This window comes from Lepidothrix coronata, unplaced genomic scaffold (assembly GCF_001604755.1).
Source record: "Lepidothrix coronata isolate B3197 unplaced genomic scaffold, Lepidothrix_coronata-1.0 Scaffold31, whole genome shotgun sequence".
NCBI lineage: Eukaryota > Metazoa > Chordata > Aves > Passeriformes > Pipridae > Lepidothrix > Lepidothrix coronata.
Genome location: NW_016690211.1, coordinates 1,221,920 through 1,241,961, shown reverse-complemented (window position 1 = coordinate 1,241,961; position 20,042 = coordinate 1,221,920). Strand labels below are relative to the sequence as shown.

The window sequence follows — 20,042 nt, the reverse complement described above, 5'->3', positions numbered from 1 at the left end:
GGGTGCTTATTTTCACATTCTTTGTGCTGAGGAATACACTTACTGCACAGCGAGCTGCAGGTTGAGCTCTGAGGGGCAGGAGCCCCAGCGCGAGACAAGGGCCATGAACTGACGACCCTTTGCCTAAAAATGGGCACAGGGAGCTGTGGCCCGGCCAGGGGACCTGACACTGAGACACAGGAGCCCACGACTCCCAGATTCAGACTTCAAGGTTTGGACTTGATGACCTTGGAGGCCTTTTCCAACTGACTGATTCTGTCATCCTGTGACTTCCCGCACTTAGACTGTGAGGATACAAAAGCCCAGGGTTCCCTTTGTTAGGAGTCCCTACTCAGAGGCACAAGCTCGATCTGTTATTTTGTTATTTTATAATTCAGTTTATTTATTCCATGATTAAATTAAGGATCTGGATGTCTGAGACTCTGCTATGGGAAACCTGGGGCCAAGCCAGTAAGAAAACCTGGTCTGTCGGTGTGAGTATAGCGGGTGTAGCTGCGAAGGAGCCACCGTCCGAGCTCAGGTGGTGCGGGCGTGACTCTCAGAGTGACCCCTGGATGGTCAGACAGGGAAGCTTCTTTAAGAGTTCAGCAGGAGAACGCCCACTCCTCCTCACTACGAGCCGGTGCGGAGCTAACGAAGCGTGACACGGGCTCGGGATAAAAAACAGCGGCGGGCACCGAGACCAGGATCCCGCCTCAGCCCCGTGCCCGCGCCAGGGCGGGCGGGGCGGCCCCGGGATCGATGTGTCGGCGCTCGCAGGCGGCGGCGGCCATGGCGCTCAGCGGGGTGCGGGTGCTGGAGCTCGCCGGGCTGGCCCCGGCGCCGCTTTGCGGGATGATCCTCGCCGACTTCGGGGCGCGGGTGGTGCGGGTCGACCGCCCGTCCCTCTCCCCCGTGGCCTCCGACGTGCAGGGCCGCGGCAAGCTCTCCCTGGCGCTCGACCTGAAGCGGCCGCAGGGAGCCGCGGCCCTGAGGCGGCTGTGCCGCGGGGCGGACGTGCTCATCGAGCCCTTCCGCCACGGTGAGGGCCGGCGGGGCCGGGGGGAGCCTAAGGGAGGCCGTGTGGGGGCAGCGGGAGGTCGGGGCTGCGGGGCCACGGTGCTCCCGCCGGCCAGCCTGTGAGCTGAAGAGGGAGGGCAACGGAGTTTGGGGTTTATTTGCTGTGACTGGGCGGCGAGTGCTCTGTGTGCGCTCTGTGCAGTGCAGCATCGCTGTGACAGCGCAGGGAAGGAGCGCTCAGCCAGGGCCTTTCCCCCCGGCCGGGGCTCTGGACAAGCAGAAGGATTTCAGAGACCAGGGCTCGCTCCTGGTTTTGGGCTCTGAACGAGCAGGAGGATGTCCCAGCCAAGGGGTCACACATGGCCTGCTGATACCGTCCAGCAGGGGTCAGAGGTCTCGGAGCTTACAGTTCCTCTGAAGATCTGACATTATGCATTTATACAGTTATGCATTTATAAAGCGTGTATTCTAGGGAGATGAGTATAAGAACAAGTGTTGAGTATTCAATAGGGTAGTGTGATTCCCTTATAAAAGGTAACTCTGATTTAGGATCAAAACCAGGTTATGAACTACAAGTCTTCAAAAGTCATATGTGATTTCAGGAAGTTGCTTTTCACAAACTCATCATTTCCTGCCAGTCTTAAGTCCAGTTTTTGAAAACCTTCCCTTTTTTGTATTATTTTACATTTTTAACATTAGGTTAAATAGAAAACAAAATTCTTCAAATATTCAAGTATGGAATTATTCAATTTTTGAAAATCGTCTTTTAAAAAGATTTTTTGGTTCATCTTTTAATTACAGTATGCATATTTACTGATTTGCCGTATTTAGGGGCACTTAATATCTGCTTGTCAATAGCAAAGTTTACACTGTTTTAAGATCCTGAGTTTCAAATATTGACTTTTCAGATCTAAAATGTTCATAAGCCATACTTGATGGTTATTTCCGTATGCCCACTGTTCCTTGAAGATGCTGTTCTGTTATGAAGCAGTATCATCGGAGTTAGGTAGGACAGGGCTCTGTGCACACAGATCTAATTGAAGATGTCTCTGCTCTTTGCAGTGGGATTGGACTAGGTGACCTTTACAGGTTCCTTCCAACCCAGACTATTCTATGATTCTGTGATGATGCTTCGGTGAGGAGCTGAAATGTTTTAGGGTTTCTACAGCCAGTTTAGAAATATAAGGCTATATCAGTTAAACATCACACATCAGAGACAGATCCACAGATCATATGTCACAAATAATTCTTTTCATTTTGAAAACAGGGTTTTATAATTTTTATGTTTCTTACCTTAAAATTTTTTGGTTTATTCCCTCCCCAGAAGCTGTGCAGACAAAATGAAGACATTAAATTCCATTTTTTCTTTGTAGCTAGCCTCCTGTTTTCTAGCATATTTTTTTTTCTTACGAAATTTTGTTTTCCTTGGTTTTATAGGCACTTGCTTTTCTTTTTAAGCTGAAAGTGCAGGCAATTCTGTAACTAGATACTAGGTTTTATGGGCCTGTAAGTGAGCTAGGCAAATCTGTGACCCGTTGTGAAGCTGGTGTGAGAGAGTGAGAAGGTGAGGGCCCAAGTGACAGGAGAGCTTCGTAAAAGGCATAAGTACTGTCAACCTTATAACAATGACTTTGTGACATCAGATGGGTTTCCCAAGGCACAGTTCTCACTTGTGCCTTGGGAAATCATGCACTTTACCAAATTTCACGGATTTCTCCTTCTCATGAATCACCTGCCACTGCCCAGTAATTAATGCAATAGAAATGGATCTTAACAAAGTTGAAGGTGTAGTAACATTATGGATTAGTCTGTGAAACAAGCTGGAGTAATATTCTGGGGTGGAACAGGCTCTGAAATTATGTTACCCTTTCCCTTCCAAAATGTGTCTCTCTGCAATGCCAGTATTGATCGTGTCGTAGTCTGACCAAGCTGCATTGAGGCAGTAAGACAGTATAATTTACTTGCAACTCAAATTTGCTTCTTTTAAAATCACTTAGAACTGCAATATCAAATTTTTAACCCTGATTTCTGTAGACCCATGCTGACCAAACTTACATTGCAGTGATTTCTAAAAGCTCCTTACTCTCTGTATTACAAAAGAACACATTTAGTTTTGTGTGGTTGTTGCAGATCCTTTGTGAAATAGTGACATGGTTCATTCATATCAGCGAGTTAAAAGGTACAGGAACACATGGGGCACTGAGAAACTAAAATGGTGAGGAAAATGTATTGCAGTGAGATGTGGAAGAAATTTCAAATAGTTTTAATGTGAAAAATATAAGAATTTGCCCTTCCTCTTTTTTTCTTGTTTTGCAAGCCTTTTTAGCTTTTTTGCTCATCCAGCAGTACGGGAAACTGTCATTCCTTTCGAGAAGTAAAACAGGGAAAAAAGCTGAAAAAAAGCTTGATTTACACTTGGTTTGTATTAAAAATTTATTCAGTAAGTCAGTAATTTATAATGTTCACATTGTAATATGGATACTGAAGTAGAACGTATTTCTTTACAAAGTACAGTTGAGTTCTGTTGTTGTATAATCTGACTTTGAACCATGTATATTTTAAGTATTGTTATAAGTAAATGTGAATTAGAATCCCTTGGTTATGTCTTTTTAAGGTGTCATGGAAAAACTTGGGCTTGGTCCAGAGGTCCTTCTGCAGGAGAATCCCAGCCTCATCTATGCTAGACTTACTGGATTTGGCCAGACAGGAAAATATGCCAAGTCTGCAGGTCATGACATCAATTATTTGGCTTTATCAGGTAGGCTGTAAAATTTCTGTTAAATTAAGGGTTTTTTTCCCCCTTAAATCAAAACTCAGGAATCTGTTGAAAGCAGATAGCTATTAGGCTGGATCAGCACATCGTCTCAGGCTGTACATTATTTTTTTTTTTTGTGCTATTGTATCAGAATAAACTTTTTCTCTTTGAAGGGAGGACAGAAGTTTTTCTTAGGGCCTCTCTCCTAGAAAATCTGTATGTTTATAATCCTGAAAGACCTGCAGATTATTTTTTGTATCTGTAGTATTTTAGTATTAAAATCACTTTGCTTGAAATTTCACAGATCGAGTTTTTCTGCCTATTTAAAGGAAATAAAACAAGGTGTTTGAGAGGCGTCATTGTTCAAAAATGAGATCTCATATTCTCAGTATTTTCCTGATGAGCTTTGGCTTTCCCTAACTAAAAAATGGCTTGTGTTAGGAACTCGAGAGAGAAGTTAGCATGTTAATCTGCTGGTGCCTGTGACAACCTTTAGACTATTAAAGGAAGGTTTTAGTGAGTGACAGGGCTTTACACTTGCAGTACAGGATTTGGAAACTTTTTTATACTGTGCACTCAAGTTGCTTGCACTTAGGAAATGCATTAGACCATTAGCTAACTAAAGAGTGCGTTAGAACCATGCAGTTCTCAGGCATTTTTGACCAGGTATTCTGCAAGTCTCAGACTTTAAGCTACAGAGGAGAGAGGTGATCACACTGGAGTGTCTTGCTTGCCTGAAGGGAATCACTGTGAGGAAACTAGAAAGAGTAAGGTCACAGTAAAGAGGATCAGGATGGCAGAGAAGTGTTAAAACATTCAAAGCTCTGTCTGAAGTAAACTGGCTTAGCCTTTGCTCTAATTCCTTTAATTTCTGCATAATTGCTGGCATAAGCATAAGTTCCCTGTGTTTACATTGCATGCAATCGGAGATAATCTTCCTGTTCTATTCACTGGTTCCTCTTATATGCAACCTTTTTTCTTTTTTATCCAAAGGTAGTTGAAGAGGGAGGATAGGACTGAAGCACAGTTGTCACTGTGAGATCCCTTGTTATGATTATTAATTCATGGATTATGTGCACATAAGACTGTACACCTGCATTTTTACTTTAAAAGATTCAAAGAAGAACAGTTTACCAAAGTTGCTTTGAAACATGTTCATAATGCCTGTTATGGGGGAGGTTCTATGCATGTATGAAGTACTAATATAGTACTAATAGTACCATAGTGCTAACAATTATTGCACGCAAGAGTTTTTTTAATGTCCCTATAGACAAAATATCAGTGGTTTATCTGTGAGACTTTTATTAGTATCTTTAATTAAATGCATCTTCACTAGTCAATTTCATGTATTTTATTTTATTCTTTTGTGAATTAAAGAGTAACTATTTCCTAAGACACAGACAAGTAAAGACAGAAAACTGTTGGTAGAAGATTGCTTTATAACTTGTTTATTTGCATAGATTGAAAAGAATGAAACTTTAATTGTAGAAATGTGGGAATGAGTGTTTATAATTAATTTTATGATTATGCTTCCTTTGTTTGCCCTCCTGTCAGGTGTGCTGTCAAAGCTCGGTAGAAAAGATGAAAACCCTTATGCACCCATAAATCTTCTGGCAGATTTTGCTGGTGGAGGTGTCATGTGTGCGTTGGGCATTGTTATAGCCCTTTATGAACGTGCCACATCTGGCAGAGGGCAGATCATTGATGCAAGTATGGTAAGTAAGGTCTCAAGGAAGGTGGCATTTCGTATGTTTGCTTTTTCCTACTCTAAATCTGTAAAAGGGAGGAAACTGGATAAATGTAAGGTTTAAAACTGAGAACTTGAGAATGGTAAAGCAACCTCATAGACAAGCAGTTTTCACATATTACTCACTGCTGCCGTAACATCCTTATGACATGGAACACATTGTGCGACTTTCCCCCCCTCTCTCTCTTTTTACCTGTCTGCCTTCTTCATGAAATATTAGCTGTATATATTTGATGAGTAAGTTTGGTGTATGTAGATAGGGTGTGTAATAAAGAATTAACATAATGCATAACAGAAAAAGGGTTAATACTAATAAAACAGAGACTTGCATTAGCTTTATTCAAGATACATCTTCTTTCGAATTGGTGACACGTCATATCTTATTAGAGACACTGTTCCCTCAGATAGTTACACTACCATGGGTCATTGCCAAGAGGTCTATTTCAAACACTTAGTGAATGTGCTGCAAAATAAATTAAAGGCTTAATTAGCCTAATAAAGAGTACTCTGGATTTTTGCCACTGGAAGGCCACCCACTTACACACAGAGGAAAAATACTTATTTCTGTTTATCCTTGAAATCCATGTTATCTGCAAGTATTTTTTCTCTCTTGGTCTCTCTTTTTTTCTGTTTTTAAAAAGCTTTGCAATTAAAATTGGACCTCTCTTTGAGGTGTTGTAGTACAGTGAAGGCTATGGTTTAGGCTGAAATATAAATTGGAAAAAAAATTACATTAATTGAAAAAAATGCCCTTGTTGAAGTGGTCTTGAGGATGGGAGAATAGAAAGTGATGTTTGATCTCTTGAATTGAGTAAGTTTTTGACAAATTCATGCATCATTTCCAGGAGCAGGCCATGGCATTAGGTCTAGATGAAAATTCTGTGGGAACAGGGCAAGACAGGATTAATGTTTTTACTGCAATAGTAGTTGTTAGTGGTTGATTGTCAAAATGAAAAGCTTATTAAGTGGAGTTCTACAGATGTTTTTTGGAGTCTTTTTCAGTGTTTTCTCCAACAAGCTGAATGGTGGATGAGCGACTGTGTTTAGTAAATTTAAAGATAATATGTGTATGAGGCAGACTACAAGTATGTTGGACACTTGGATTAGAATTCAGAATGACCTTTTCAAATTGGAGAAATGACCTGGAAAAAATTGGCTGCAATTCGTGGATAGCACTGCTCTGCAGTCCTCTTCAGGAAGAAAGAATTAACTGCACAAATGCAGTATGAGAACAATTGGCTAAAGTACAATCCTGGGGGTTTGTAGTAGTCACAAGCTGAACATGAGTCAACAATACCATCCTGTTGCAAAACACATACACACTGTATTGGGATGTATAAACAGGAAATAGAGCCAGCAAACATTCTGAAGCAATTAGTCTAACCTATTCAGTGTTTATGAAGATTCAGGAAAATACTGTTTCTGATGCTGACCACCATCTTTCAAAAAAATTTGAGAAAGCCCCAATAAGCACGACAAAAATTATGACTCTAAAAGCATGACCTACAAAATAAAATTGAAGGAGTTGGTGTTAAACAAACACAGTTTGTTTCATAGTTTTGTGAAACTGTGGAGAATTTTGACAAGCTTTTGAATGCGGAAAAAAGATACTTCTTGTAGTTTGTAATATTACCTTATTTGCCTTATCATACTTAAAAGAAGTAAAAAAAAAAATTGTTAGAAGAAGAATCAGTGTAAGTCTGCTAATGTTCTAATGAAATTTGTAGCTCATTTGGAATGGAATGTGTTGTGTGTTTTTATTGAGGGGTTTTAAGCCCCTAAAAAGTCTCTTTCAATTTTTTCTTGCCTTATTAAAATTGCAGAATTTATAGTTCTCTGTTGATGTGCCTGGTGATCTGTGAAATGGGTGGAATAACGTTCAGTATCACCGGATGTACTTTACCTGGCATTTTGTTATTTTCCTTTTACTTGAATAGACTTTCAGTGACACGGTTGATGAAAAACATACATGCATCACCATCAGCAAAGACAGTTAAATAGACTGGGTGGATGAGCCTGTTTTTACGCCTAAGATTTTTTCATGGAGGTAGATATTTTTACAATCACAGTACCACAGAATTTCAGCTGTCATTTCGTTTTAACATTATATTTTGTTTGATAGAACCATTACTTAAGTTATTTTATAGTTTAGGGAGTCTGAGTATGTTCGTGACTCTGACACATGGTAGAATTTTCTACAGCAGAAGAGGGGAAAATTAATTTCTTTCTTTTGCAGCTTTGTGTCATCAGGATACTTTTACTAAGTTTTCATGCTACTTCATGGATATGCAGACAGGGTTTTCTCATTTTATTGCAATGTCTATTTTTCTGACGTAATCTAAAGAAATAAATTATTTCTTGTCTTTCGGGTTAGTAATTCTAGACTGAGATCAGAATTTTTATGATGAAAGAAATTGTTATTTTTCTCTTGCTTCTAATTACTGTACTGAAGGGTGAAAAGTGGATTGGGAGAGTTCTTATTATCAGTAATATAAACATGACGAACTCCTGTAGTTAGTGAATCTAAACTGATTCAAAAAGAGGGTAAAGAGGTTCAGGCCAAGAGCTGGACTTGCATCTCCTGTTCTCAGTGTCCAGTGTTATTGCTGTGCTGTCTAAAAAGTAAACACTGTCTTATGTTTCATCTGTCTGCCTCAGAAGAGTTAAGTGCCTGGTCTGGATTGATTCATGTTGGTTGCTGTCTCTTCCCACTGACTCGTAGGATCATAGGTATCTTACAGTAAGCCGGAGAGTTGCCATGTGCTGAGTGAGTAGGATGTGGAGTGGACTCTGCTGTATGGCACAGTAGGCACAATTGTGCATCTGCAGTCTTGCACCACACTGGATCAGAGGCATGTGAGTCAGAGCCACACTTGAGGTTCACTCCAAATTCAGCCACAGAACCTTCTGCTGATGGTAGGCATCTGACTGAGCATGACTCACTCTTTGTGAAAGGACAGCCAGAGGAAAGGATGCTGGTAATGACCACTTGCATAATAGTCTCATGGCAGGAGCATTTAGCTGTCCAACAGAAGACTGAGGTTCCAGGTTTTTCTCAGCCTGGAGGTATTCGAAACCAAAACTCCCACATCTTAGAGGTCTTCATCAGTCATGAGGATAAAGGTTAGGTTGGTGTGGATTAATTCGCATTTTGAACTATTTCAGTCTACAGAAGGAACAGAAGGCTTGTGGAGCAGACAGGTCACCTAGTGAAGTGGTGCCTCTCGATTCTTGTGCCTGCTTCAGATACTGCTGGTGCTTTTGTTTTAAGGACCATTAAGTGAAGCACATAACTGTTGCTGTAATCATTCTGCAATTAGGATAAAGTGTGGTCTGCCTGTGTTGTGCTTTTCATATTTTAAAAGATGGTGATTACATTAGTGAGTGTGTGGTGTTATTTGAGCGTGCCTTGGGAGGTCTGGTGCAGACATTAGACACTTTTTTACTTGTCTCTGAATTCCAGTGGGCCTCAGGCAGAAGTTAGCTGTCCAGTTGCCCAGTCAGGGATATTTCCAAAGTCCCTATGCCAGCGTAAAACAGATGTGCTGTTTTATTTTACGTGTTTTCAGGGTAAGTAGCACTGTACATAGGTATTGTACAGGTGCTGACTATAAGAGTTTTGTCAGCACTAAAATCCAGTTGTCAGAGCTGATTCTGATATTTTTCCTCTCTTTTATTATCCTTACTTTCAGTAGGTTTTGTGTATTTTTTTGTTAATATGACCAATGCAAGATCAGATCATCAGTAAAGCAAACTTTGTTTTAATATCCTTGCAATCATTTTATGAACATGTAGATGAAGGTATACAGTATTTTCTCACATGAAAGTACTTTAATTGACTTAAACGTGTGGCAAGTAGGGCAGAAGTATTCCTGTCCTTGAGGCAAATAACACGCTTTAAATGAAGAAACCTTCTTGACTGCATACTTCAAAGATTTGCATGTGTTGAAGTCTTGCTTAGAAAGGTGGAAACTAGTAGATCTTTCCCCATGAAAATTTAGTAGCTTTTTATTTTGGTACAGGATCTGTGCTTTTCTCTGTAGACAATACTAGGTTAATATTACACAGTTGAAAATGCATGAATCAAAATGATACTCAGAATGATACAACTCAGGTTTTAATCTGTTCCAGGTGAGTTTTTCTGGCCATACACTGTTAACTGCTTCATCTTTGCTTACAGTTTTTCTAATGCAGTCGGGAGAAAATGGATTGTGCTGGTGAGCAAAACTGTAGGATGTGATTTTGTTTGAAAGACTGGTACAAGATTGATAATTATTGAAAGGCTGAACAAACTGAATTTTCACCTGATTGTACTCCACATAGCCAAAATTTTGAGGAGCAAGTTGAAGCAGGATTAATCTTGTTTTCTAGTGCTATATTCATCAGACACTTGCTTATTTAGAGATTACCTTGCTATGTCTAGGTACCTGCTAGTGATGAGAGTGGGAGAATAATTTTCATCTTAGTGATAGAGATAAGCTTCCAGTTCCCATGGTATAAGAGAGCATTAACCTTTGATTTCCTTCAATTTTTCTTCTAGAAATAGCAGTCTTCTTATAATCAGTATATTTAAAAAAGGTAACGTTGAGATAAAAATCTGATACGTACAGGACTGGTACAAGCATCTTGTTTTCTAGAGGTTTTGAAGGCTTTCACAGCTGTCATACTCAAGGTTGTATAGAACCAAGAAGATTGTCCTGTCACCTGAAACTACTTACATTCCCATTGTGACCTCCTAATGATTATAAACTTTCTAAATGAGGAAACTTTGTGCATTGAAAGTGTGTAATCCATCTGAGGCTGCATTATTACATTTATGCTCTTTCTTATTCTTTAATTCTAGATGCACTGTAAGCAGTAGTTGAAAATTTTATGAAATGAAATTGCTTACAGAAGTTTCATCATTAAAATCTTAACTAGTAGTAGTTTTTTGCTATTTTGTTCTATATAGAATTTAGGTAACATGCCAGCTAATTTACTGAAGCTGTTATTTTTTCCTGTAAATCTTCAAGGTAGAAGGAGTAGCATACCTAAGTTCTTTCCTGTGGAAATCGCAAAATATAGGAATTTGGAGCAGACCTCGAGGTGAAAACCTGCTAGACGGTGGTGCGCCTTTTTACGAAATCTACAGGACCTCCGATGGAAAATTCATGGCTGTTGGTGCCCTTGAGCCTCAATTCTATGAGCAGTTAATAAAGGGTAAGTAGCTTGGAGCAGTTGCTTCACATCAGGAAAGCATGATTGAATGAATTCTTCAGTAATTCCATTTTGAGTCATGATTCATGGTTATGTGATTTCTTCGTAAATGTGAAACGCTTTGTGAAGCCAGTTGGGTTGTTGTGTAGCAGTTCAATTGACTTTTTTCTTCTAGCAATTAATTTCTTTCTTTTTCATCCACTCTTCACCTTGCCCTCAGAAAATACACTTAAACTGCAGATTTTTTTCTGGAGTTACAGTAATGGAATTCTGTGATGTGACTGGAGCACTGAAAAACTATTTTTTGGAAGTTGCTTTTTTCAAATGATTGTGAATATACTTTAAAAAAATGAGACCTAATTCTTTGATATTGCAAATAAAATTTCAAGCAAACTCAGTAATTTGTGCAATTTTTTTTTATTTAAATAACTATTTAAATTGTTTCAGAAAGGAATATTCATTGGAAGTAGTTCGTAGTATTTCTCAGTGGAACAAAATTTTTGTAGAAGCAAATTCTGCTTTATAAATTATTAATTTCCTCCTCACAATTTCAGAGTACTTTTAGTGTCCAGCTATGGATACAAGTTTTATATTTGACTGAAGTCTCTTTAAATATGACGATAAAGTGTGATTTATATGTTAGAGAATTTAGAATGCTTTATGCAAAATAGTTGTGTGGAGTTAAAACAGTGGTTTGCAGGGGTACCAGGCGGTTGATGGTGAGCAGTTGTTTTTTCTCATCTTTCTTGTGTTTTATTTTCCTCTCTGTTACTGGTTTTCCCCCTCTTTCCCTTAATTTTTTTTTTTTTTTTAATTATTGTTTCTAGTTATTAGACTTTTTATCTGGACCTATGAGTTTCTTTCTCACTTTTACCCTTCCAATTCCCCCTCATGTTACCAGGGGGAAGGGGAGTAAGTGGCTGTGTTGTTCTTGGCTGCTGGCTGGGGTTAAACCATGACAGCTCCTCACAAGGGCATTCACTGCCAGCTCTGCCCGAGCCAGCTACATTATGCTAACAGGAGTGTAGTCATTGCCAGGGCCTTCTCTTCCAGGGATTTTTGAAATTCAGGATTGTGGTAAAATGAAATGAAGGTATGGGATTGTAAGGTGGGGTATGCCTTTGGTGAACAGGATCCCAAAGAGAGATTTTGTTCCATACAGCCTTTATTTTCTTGCAGCCTGTGGTGCTGCCCAAATTCTTGCATATCTGTGGCTGTAAGTGGCTGCTTCTCTTGTAGCTTAAAAATGTCCATGCAATTGTGTGGAATATCCCAGTCAGTACATGCTGATATGTGAAATGCAAAAAAGAGGTTCCTGGAGTGACCCATGGACATGTCCAGCATTATGTTGAACAGATCAGATGTCAAGTTTGGAAGTGGTGTGTTCTTGGCTGAAGAAAAAGGTGCTTTGTCTCTGATTGTCCTGAGAATAACTTGTGAACTCAAGCTGTAAGCAACTTGATCTTGAAAAGGAAAGTATTGCTGATTATTCCACACTTTGCAGTTCTTTGAAATGTTTTTCTCATCCAATCCCCTGCGATTTTCTTTCTTGCAAGAAATGAGAGTTGGAGAACAAAGATAAATATGAAACTGTATCAAAGTAAGATGTAAACCCTTTTTCTGGAGGTTAGGGAATTTGGGATTCCAGTAAATATCTTCAGGGAGAATGCTTGTATTAAATACAAAGAAAACAAGAAAGAAATAAAGCTGCTTACTCAAATACCCATATGTTTGGCTTAAAGTGATCAAACACTGACTTGCAGCATTCATGGCTGCAGTATTTTATTCTCCTCTGGAGTTTAAGTTGAATCACATATACTTTTAAGCTACAGAAATGAGATGAAATCTGTTCAAAAAAACTCCACATTCTGTAATGGCGTCTGGTTCTGTTTGTGATTCTTTTTCTCAGTGAACCTTTTCTGAACAGTCCTACCTTCTTGTATTGATCGTTGCTATAGGGCAAGACTCGTGCTTTTCTCTCTCAACCATCTTACCTAGATAGAAGCTTCTCATGGATGAATCCAGTGGCCAGATGGTGCCGCACGGTTATTGATTGGTCTCTGTGTCTTATTTAGATAACTCTTTACTGAGGAAAATGTTAAAATTCTGCTTTTCTTTTAGTTGTTTCTCAGAAATTTAGAGCATAAAGTTGGAGGAGCAACTGTGAATTCTTCTGCTTGTGTAGGGGCACCTGCATTGGACTACTTTATTTTCATCTTTGAAAGTATTCCTTACACTTAAAATGCGGAGAAATTGCTTGATTTTTAACAGCTAAAGTTTCAAAAATACTTATTGCAGCAATAAAGAGCTGGTGTATATCCATTTGTAAGTACACAACAACTGCAATCATAGTTGCCTGTGTGTCAGTCTGTTTCTGTTGTGTTTTAAAAAATCCAACATACTGACTACAATCTGTGAGGAAATTTTGCTTTTTGCCTTTATTTGTATAACAATTTTTGCTTGTCTACACTCAGTGAATTTTCTTTGTTTATTTTGTGAAAGTGCATTGTTTAAAGTATCTGACCAAACTCAGGATTTTCACACAACATTGCATTTAAAGTAACTGGTCTTTTGTCATTGTATTTTAGGTGCATATCATAAACTGTTCAGACTTTCACATAGGAAATATTTATTCCTTTCAGTACTTATGGTTTCAATCTTTCTGAAGCAATAGTGTGCTAAATTAGAACAGCAGATCCCTCTTGTGGCTTAGGGATTATTTCCTTTCTGGGATATCTATTGCAGAAATTAAATTCAGAATTTAGGCCTTTGAATATTATAGGAAAGAAAAAGCTGCCTGTGAAAATTGTATTGCTCTTTCACAAACCTGAGGAGCTTTAACTTAGGCTAAGTTATCTGTTCCAGGCACTAATTCCAGCTTTGAAGTGATTTTAGAATGGTATGTTCCAGTTACAATTTCCATAATTTCATTTCATAGCTTTTCCCCATAATTCTGGTCAGTTCTGCTGGTGAACAATTTGGTGCTGTTCCAGATAAAATATATTCAGAAACCACTTGATGTCTCTCGCTCCATATTCAGAGAGGAGGGTACTTTTGCCACTCCTGTAGGATGAGAACGCAAGGATATGGGTGTTGCAGGTGTCAGTTGGAGATTTAAAGATTTCAGAATGGAGATAGGAAAATGATTTCTGAACCATTTGTCCCTGCTCACAGAATTCTGATGAACCAAAGCAGAACTGATTTCCTTTTGGTTTTGGTTCATTTCAGTGTTTCCCTTGCAGAATTGGGAACCCAGTGCTGGACTGGAGTGCAATTAATGACATGGCAAGGAAAGTTCTTGAGGGGTCTGCAGAGGGAAACTTAAGAATATAGATTAGTTTGAGAATATCGTTGGCTTTGTAGATCATGCTCATTGGGGAAAATTAAATTTCTGCTTACCAGAAATTTATGAATTGAAGAAAACCAGGCTGTATGAGAAACTGAATCTATATAAAATAGATACAATAAATAATTACTGCAGTAGCTATATTGTTATCTGGGCTCACTATAGACTTTTGGCTGTTAACAAACCAGCCGTAGTCCTTTTGCAGATACAATTTTATTACTGCAAAAGTCAGACAATAAATAGCTAAAATGCCTTAGCATTTGGCTAAAATGGCTATTGCATCTTATGAAAAATCTGATGTAAAAAACACATACTGCTAATGTTAAGTCTTAATCTTTTGACAGAAAGAGGCAGAATGTCTTCCAGCTGACCTGTGAATTGCTTTTGCAGGTTTGTCTTGATTTTTAGCAATAGGTGCTTGATATTGCTGCAGCCAGGCTACAAGAGGCATGAAGAAACAGTAAATATTGTGTTTCAGGTGAAAGTAAAGGTCTGGTTCTGCCTTATCATGTGGTGTAAAGTCGGTTTCACAAGGTGAACTTAGTATCCACTTACATTGATGTGAAAACCACTGACAGTTACTAAAATCCTGAACATATACTCAATAGTACTCCTTTCATACTACTTTGATAGTCCTAAACTGTGTGACTTATGTTCAAAACAGAAGGAAAGCACTTGAAAAACACAGTTGACATCATTATGATGGATTTCCATGGGACTCTCCATTTTGGGATTGTGAAGTTTTGTGTACTGTATTAAAAATGTGCTGATATACTGAATTCAGTACCATGTTGTTATTAAGACGTGCAAAGGGGACAAACATTTTAGACATTTTAGACTCAGTTACACATAATGTTACATTTTATTTGAATTTATTTATTATTATAAGTCTTAAACATTGTACAAATACTCTAGGGCCAGGTTCTTGCTGCACCAAAACATTTTCAATTGTGATAATTAAGCATCTCACCTCTTACTACAGCCATGGATACATTTGCAGCAATGCTCAGTAGTACTCGGGGCCTGATCAGCCTTTTGCTGAGCTGTCACTTTCTAAAAAATTATTTAGTTTCAGAAACTTTGAGCAGAGAAAAAAGTTTAATGAAAATTCGCTACTGTCTTTGAATATTCTGAAGTTCAGTTCCCTCTCAGAGTGAGAATGACTTCTGTTTAGAGAGAGTGTGCAATGGCATGCACCTAATGGCTGTCATTTGGGCCAAAATTATGGATTCCCAACTAGATGGTTCCATTCAATTGTTGTGGCAAGATAATTTCAAAATTGCTATGACCATGCAATTTTGAAAAGAAAATTAGTAAGTTAAAGTAAGAAAAGCCTGAACAAAGCTCTGCTTTTGTAGCAGTGTGGCTGAAATACTGTAAGAAACTGTAAACCAGTGATATACTGTAAGAGTAAAGCAGCTTTGCTGATTTATCTAATGAATTTTACTGTTTCCTCTTTCTTGAAATAGGTGCCTGATTCTACTGCAGTCTGTCTCAGAAATACAGATTTCACTTTGTTTGCATCAATAATGACATGCAGATAGAGGTCAAAAAAACTATAGCATTTGAAGGAGATCTAAAGGTATAGCATTATAAGTGGACAATTCTTCATTTTTCAAAAGCCATTTCAGAGCTGTTCTGGCATGAGTTAACTGGGCTTTTCTAAACAAAAAAATCCTAGATGAAAATTTGAACTAAAAAACTTGGAAGTAAGTTTTGATTGCTTTACAAGATATTCTGTGTAAAAGATACTTTGCTTTTGATTACACTGAGTGAAATCTGTCATCCTGTGGTATCCCAGACAATTCTGTGCTGTGTAATTGTTTCCTTGTTGAGTCAGTCACTCCTGCTGTGATTCTGCTCATCTGGGCCGCAAATGGTTAGCACAAGCTGGAAAATGAGAAGCTGCAGTGCTTAAAGGCTGTCGGTTCATGCTATTTGAATTTGAAGTCTTCAATGGTAAACGGAAAATGAGCATGTAATATTAAATTCCAGGTTCTGCACATTGTTCTGCTCTGCCAGAGTGTGTGTGGTTACATTCAGCCAACTTTCCATCTGCCACAGCCGTTGAATATAACTCTGTAATGGGATAATGGTAGAGCTCTGTTCATGTTGGACTGGCTGCCAGGACCCAAACTATAATTAATAAGCAAATAAGTACTTATGAAAAAAGGTTTCCAGCTGACAAGATTTCATGCACTTAGACAGAATCTCAGGCAGTGTGTTGTTACTTAGCTGTACCTATTGTGGAAGGTAAATTTGTCTCACCTCATAGTTTGTAAGTAAATTGTATCGCAACTGTTCATCTTTAGTAGTATACTTTGGAAATTAATAATGCAATTAATTTTTGAAGTATTGCTAACTTTTATTTATTTATGGATGTTCAACCACTGTGAGTAATCTTCAGCTGATCTCTTTTTAGGATGGCATGAATTGTTATGAGCACTAGATTGTAGGTTTAGTAATTTAAGGTACCCATAACTTGGTAACACCATAAGGACTGATACTTACTTTGTAGTAATATTCATCTTGATATCTGTAGGCATCTCTGATAAGATCTGAAAATGCTTATTTTATCTTTGTGACAAATTTCTTCTAAAAGTGAACAACTGCAAGGCTGTATTTCTGGGTCTGGAGACTGGCAATTTCTGTGTGTTTTTCTTTGAAATACCAAAGTATAATTTCAAAGCATGTATTAATTTTTAAAGCTATTAAGAATCCTGTGCTCAACAGTGACATTCTCAAATGTTATGTTAAACTGGGGGGAACTGCAGGCCCCAGGAAGTGCATCTTGTAGAAATTATGAGTGGAGAGAAAGAACATAAAGAGCAGAAGAATAGACATTGTCTTTCTTTCTTCTCCCCTTTATGTTTCAATAGCTGTATGTCTACCTCTCTCAGTGATAAGGAATCTGTAGAAATAGAAGACATCGTAAGTTTTTTCTGCCTATCTACAGCTAAAGATTAGAGGAGTTTCATGTAAATTCTGCCAGCAAAAATATGTCTAGTACCCAAGCCTGTTAACACTTGTTGATCAACAGATATCCAAAGATACTAGAAAGAATGTTCAAAATTAAATGTTTGCAGAGCTCTGTATTTTCAATGCCTTTGACATAGAACTGTTGTTTCGTAAGCAGCTCCCTTTTTTTGTTACTTTTGAAGCACTGTGATTAGAGTTGTTCTCTAGTCTTTCTTATTTCTCAAATGAACTTCTTTCTTATCCCTGCTTTTTCTGAATTTTTCCTGCTGTGTTCATGCTCCTGAATTTCAAGATGGAACTATTTGGACAGCCTTCAATATACCACTTCTGATTTCTATTTGGTATCATAAGGTCTGCTTATGATACCTCCGTATTATCTCCATTTTTGAAGTGTAGTTTACTTACCTTTTCTCTTGTCTTTTACCTCCTTTTTGAGATAAACCCTACAAGAAGTGATAAAAATTCTTGCATCTTCTTGAATAGCAGAATGGAAGAGTAGGGAGCGCCGAGAGCAGATCCATGAGAACAGAAACAGAGATTGAAAACTGGCAGTACAGAAAAGCTGTAAGCTCCTGCATGGGAGGGAATGTGGTGCTAATTTAGGGAAGGACCTGGTACTTTCTAGTTCAGGAAGTTTTCAGTACAAAGCCTGTGTGTCCATGCTTTGCTCTTGTGTCTCAGAAGGAACGTGCATATTGCATACCTGGGTGGTCCTTGTGACTGACATGGAAGGCAAAGTTCTTAGGCAGTTAGTGAGTGAAAGGACTATGGGTTTCACTTTTCCCAGAGAGTGGCAGTGGAGAATTGGAACCTGGGAGGTGTGCTGAAGAAGAGAGAGCGGGAGACACTTCTGGAGACTGTTTGGACTGAGGGAGTGAAGAAGCAGGTCAGGCTGCAGGTGCTGAGCCTGACACACCATCCACACCATCCTGACACACCATCCACACCATCCTGACACACCATCCACACCATCTCCACATCTGGGGCACAGAAATAACCTGATGGTGTTGAACTTCAAACACTGCAGCCTTGCTGAGTGTCTAGCTCTGGCAGATGTGCTGGCTTCTGTGAGATAAGTGTGTTGCTATAGTCCAGGACTCATTCAGCAGACTTCTGTGTTGGTACTGCCAGGTAGTGAATACAGTACCTATTATTGAAGCTGTTCTCAGGACATTATTATCTCTAGACAGCTGCTGCTTTTGTGAAGTGTTTATACAGATTAGTGTTTATTATATATACTTCGTTAAAAGGCTGTAGCTGATGCAGTTTAGTCTAATTGCAAGCATCATAGAACATTTTATTCCTCTGCTCCCTGCCCTGCACAGATGCCTGAATAAAGTTTCAAGTGACTTTCAGTACTGTCTGAAAAATACTACCTTCTTGAGAAACATACTAGTTGTAGGGAGCACTTAGTAATTAATCTAAGGTATACTATAGTTAACCTCTGCTTTTCTCCTTTCAGGTCTTGGGTTAGATTCAAATGAACTTCCCATTCAGTCTAGTTTCTCCGACTGGCCCGAAATGAAGAAAAAATTTGCATCTATATTTGCACAGAAGACACAGGCTGAGTGGTGCAGCATATTTGATGGTACTGATGCCTGTGTGACCCCTGTTTTATCCTTCGATGATGTTGCCTCACATCAGCATAACAAACAAAGAAGTTCTTTTATCAAAAATGATCAGGGAGAGATAAGTCCTAGACCTGCTCCTCTTTTATCAAGGACTCCTGCTGTTCCATCGTGTAAAAGAGATCCTTTTATAGGAGAACACACGGAAGAGATACTTCTAGAAAATGGGTTTACTAAGCAAGAGATTGCTAAACTTCATTCTGATAAAATAATAGGATTTGGTAAACCCAAAGCTAATTTATAATCTCTGACTGTGCATATCATACAAATTTAAGACTGATAGAGTAATTTTTTATGCATTAAAATTGAATTATATGACAAATAAATGTTTGCATGATATTGCTTTTAAATAATATATATATTTTTAAATTATTTAAATTTTAAATATAATTGAAAACAGTGAGAGTTATGTACATGGATCATCTGCTGTCCAGAATGATACCATAATTGTGTTCTGAAGATCTATACAGGCTGTTTAGTAAGCACCTGTACATTCTCAGAATTTTTGTTTAAATATTGAATCCTGTGGCTTGTTTCTTTTAATTCTTAGTTACACCATTGCTTTGTAATATATGTTGTAATTACATGAAGGCAATACTTTTAATAAAATTTAATTATATTCTTTGTAAGTGAGTTTGTTGTTTACTCATAGATTAGAAGGGATTTTTTCCTATATTTTATCATATTAATTAATTTGCTTTATCATGCCAAAACTATGGTCAAATTAATGCTGTTTGCTTATGTGCTGCTGCAGAGCTATTACCATAAAGTTAATCTGTTTAATAGCCTGGCTACATTTTCTCAGTGGAGTCTCCTGATTATATTACATTTGGAATTTCAATTTGGCTAGAAACTCACTTCAGAATGAATTTTTTTTTTTATTTTTAAAATACCTGCCAATTATTATTCCTTTCCTTTCTTTAAGGGAAAGTGCCTGGTGACTTAGCTGCACAGGTTTTAAACAATGGTTATTCTGTATTGGTTTTAATTTCCTGCAAAATTAAACCGTCATTTGAAACCATCTTTTTCAAGGCAAAGGAAAATATGCTTTTAAGAAGAATTAGTTATATGACCTTAATACAGTATTCTCTACTCCGGCCTGTGAGAAATTATGACATGAAGGGTTGGGGCTTTTTCATAATTTTGTCTGCATTTTGCTGAAGATTAGTTTGTTGCTTACAAAGGCTTCCAAAACTGAGATACACTTCATCTCATTTTTTATCTGTCATGGCGAAAATGTCAGCATTATTACCATAAAAAACCCCTTTACATCCTATTACATGAACACTTTCCTGAAAGCAAGAATTGTCTAGTAGGTTCCGACAAATTTTCTGAACAACGAGCAAAACCAACTTATGTTTCCAGCTGATAATCACTTTAATGTGAATTACT

The 20,042-nt window shown here is 38.3% G+C and overlaps 1 protein-coding gene across 1 annotated transcript; it reads left to right on the top strand.

The window, feature by feature from the left end:
* The first annotated feature begins 741 nt into the window (after window positions 1-741).
* Window positions 742-19,279, top strand: AMACR (alpha-methylacyl-CoA racemase). Its single transcript, XM_017811318.1, has 5 exons — window positions 742-1,021; window positions 3,614-3,757; window positions 5,309-5,469; window positions 10,514-10,700; window positions 18,485-19,279. The coding sequence occupies exons 1-5, from the start codon at window positions 742-744 to the stop codon at window positions 18,892-18,894; spliced, it is 1,182 nt and encodes a 393-aa protein (XP_017666807.1). The 3' UTR covers window positions 18,895-19,279.
* Window positions 19,280-20,042: the final 763 nt, after the last annotated feature.

Bases quoted from the DNA above. Each gene is read 5' to 3' on its own strand.
- AMACR (XM_017811318.1), top strand. From the start codon at position 742: ATGTGTCGGCGCTCGCAGGCGGCGGCGGCCATGGCGCTCAGCGGGGTG. The intron at 3,758-5,308 runs GTAGGCTGTAAA...CCCTCCTGTCAG, and splicing joins CAATTATTTGGCTTTATCAG to GTGTGCTGTCAAAGCTCGGT. The intron at 10,701-18,484 runs GTAAGTAGCTTG...TTCTCCTTTCAG, and splicing joins CTATGAGCAGTTAATAAAGG to GTCTTGGGTTAGATTCAAAT.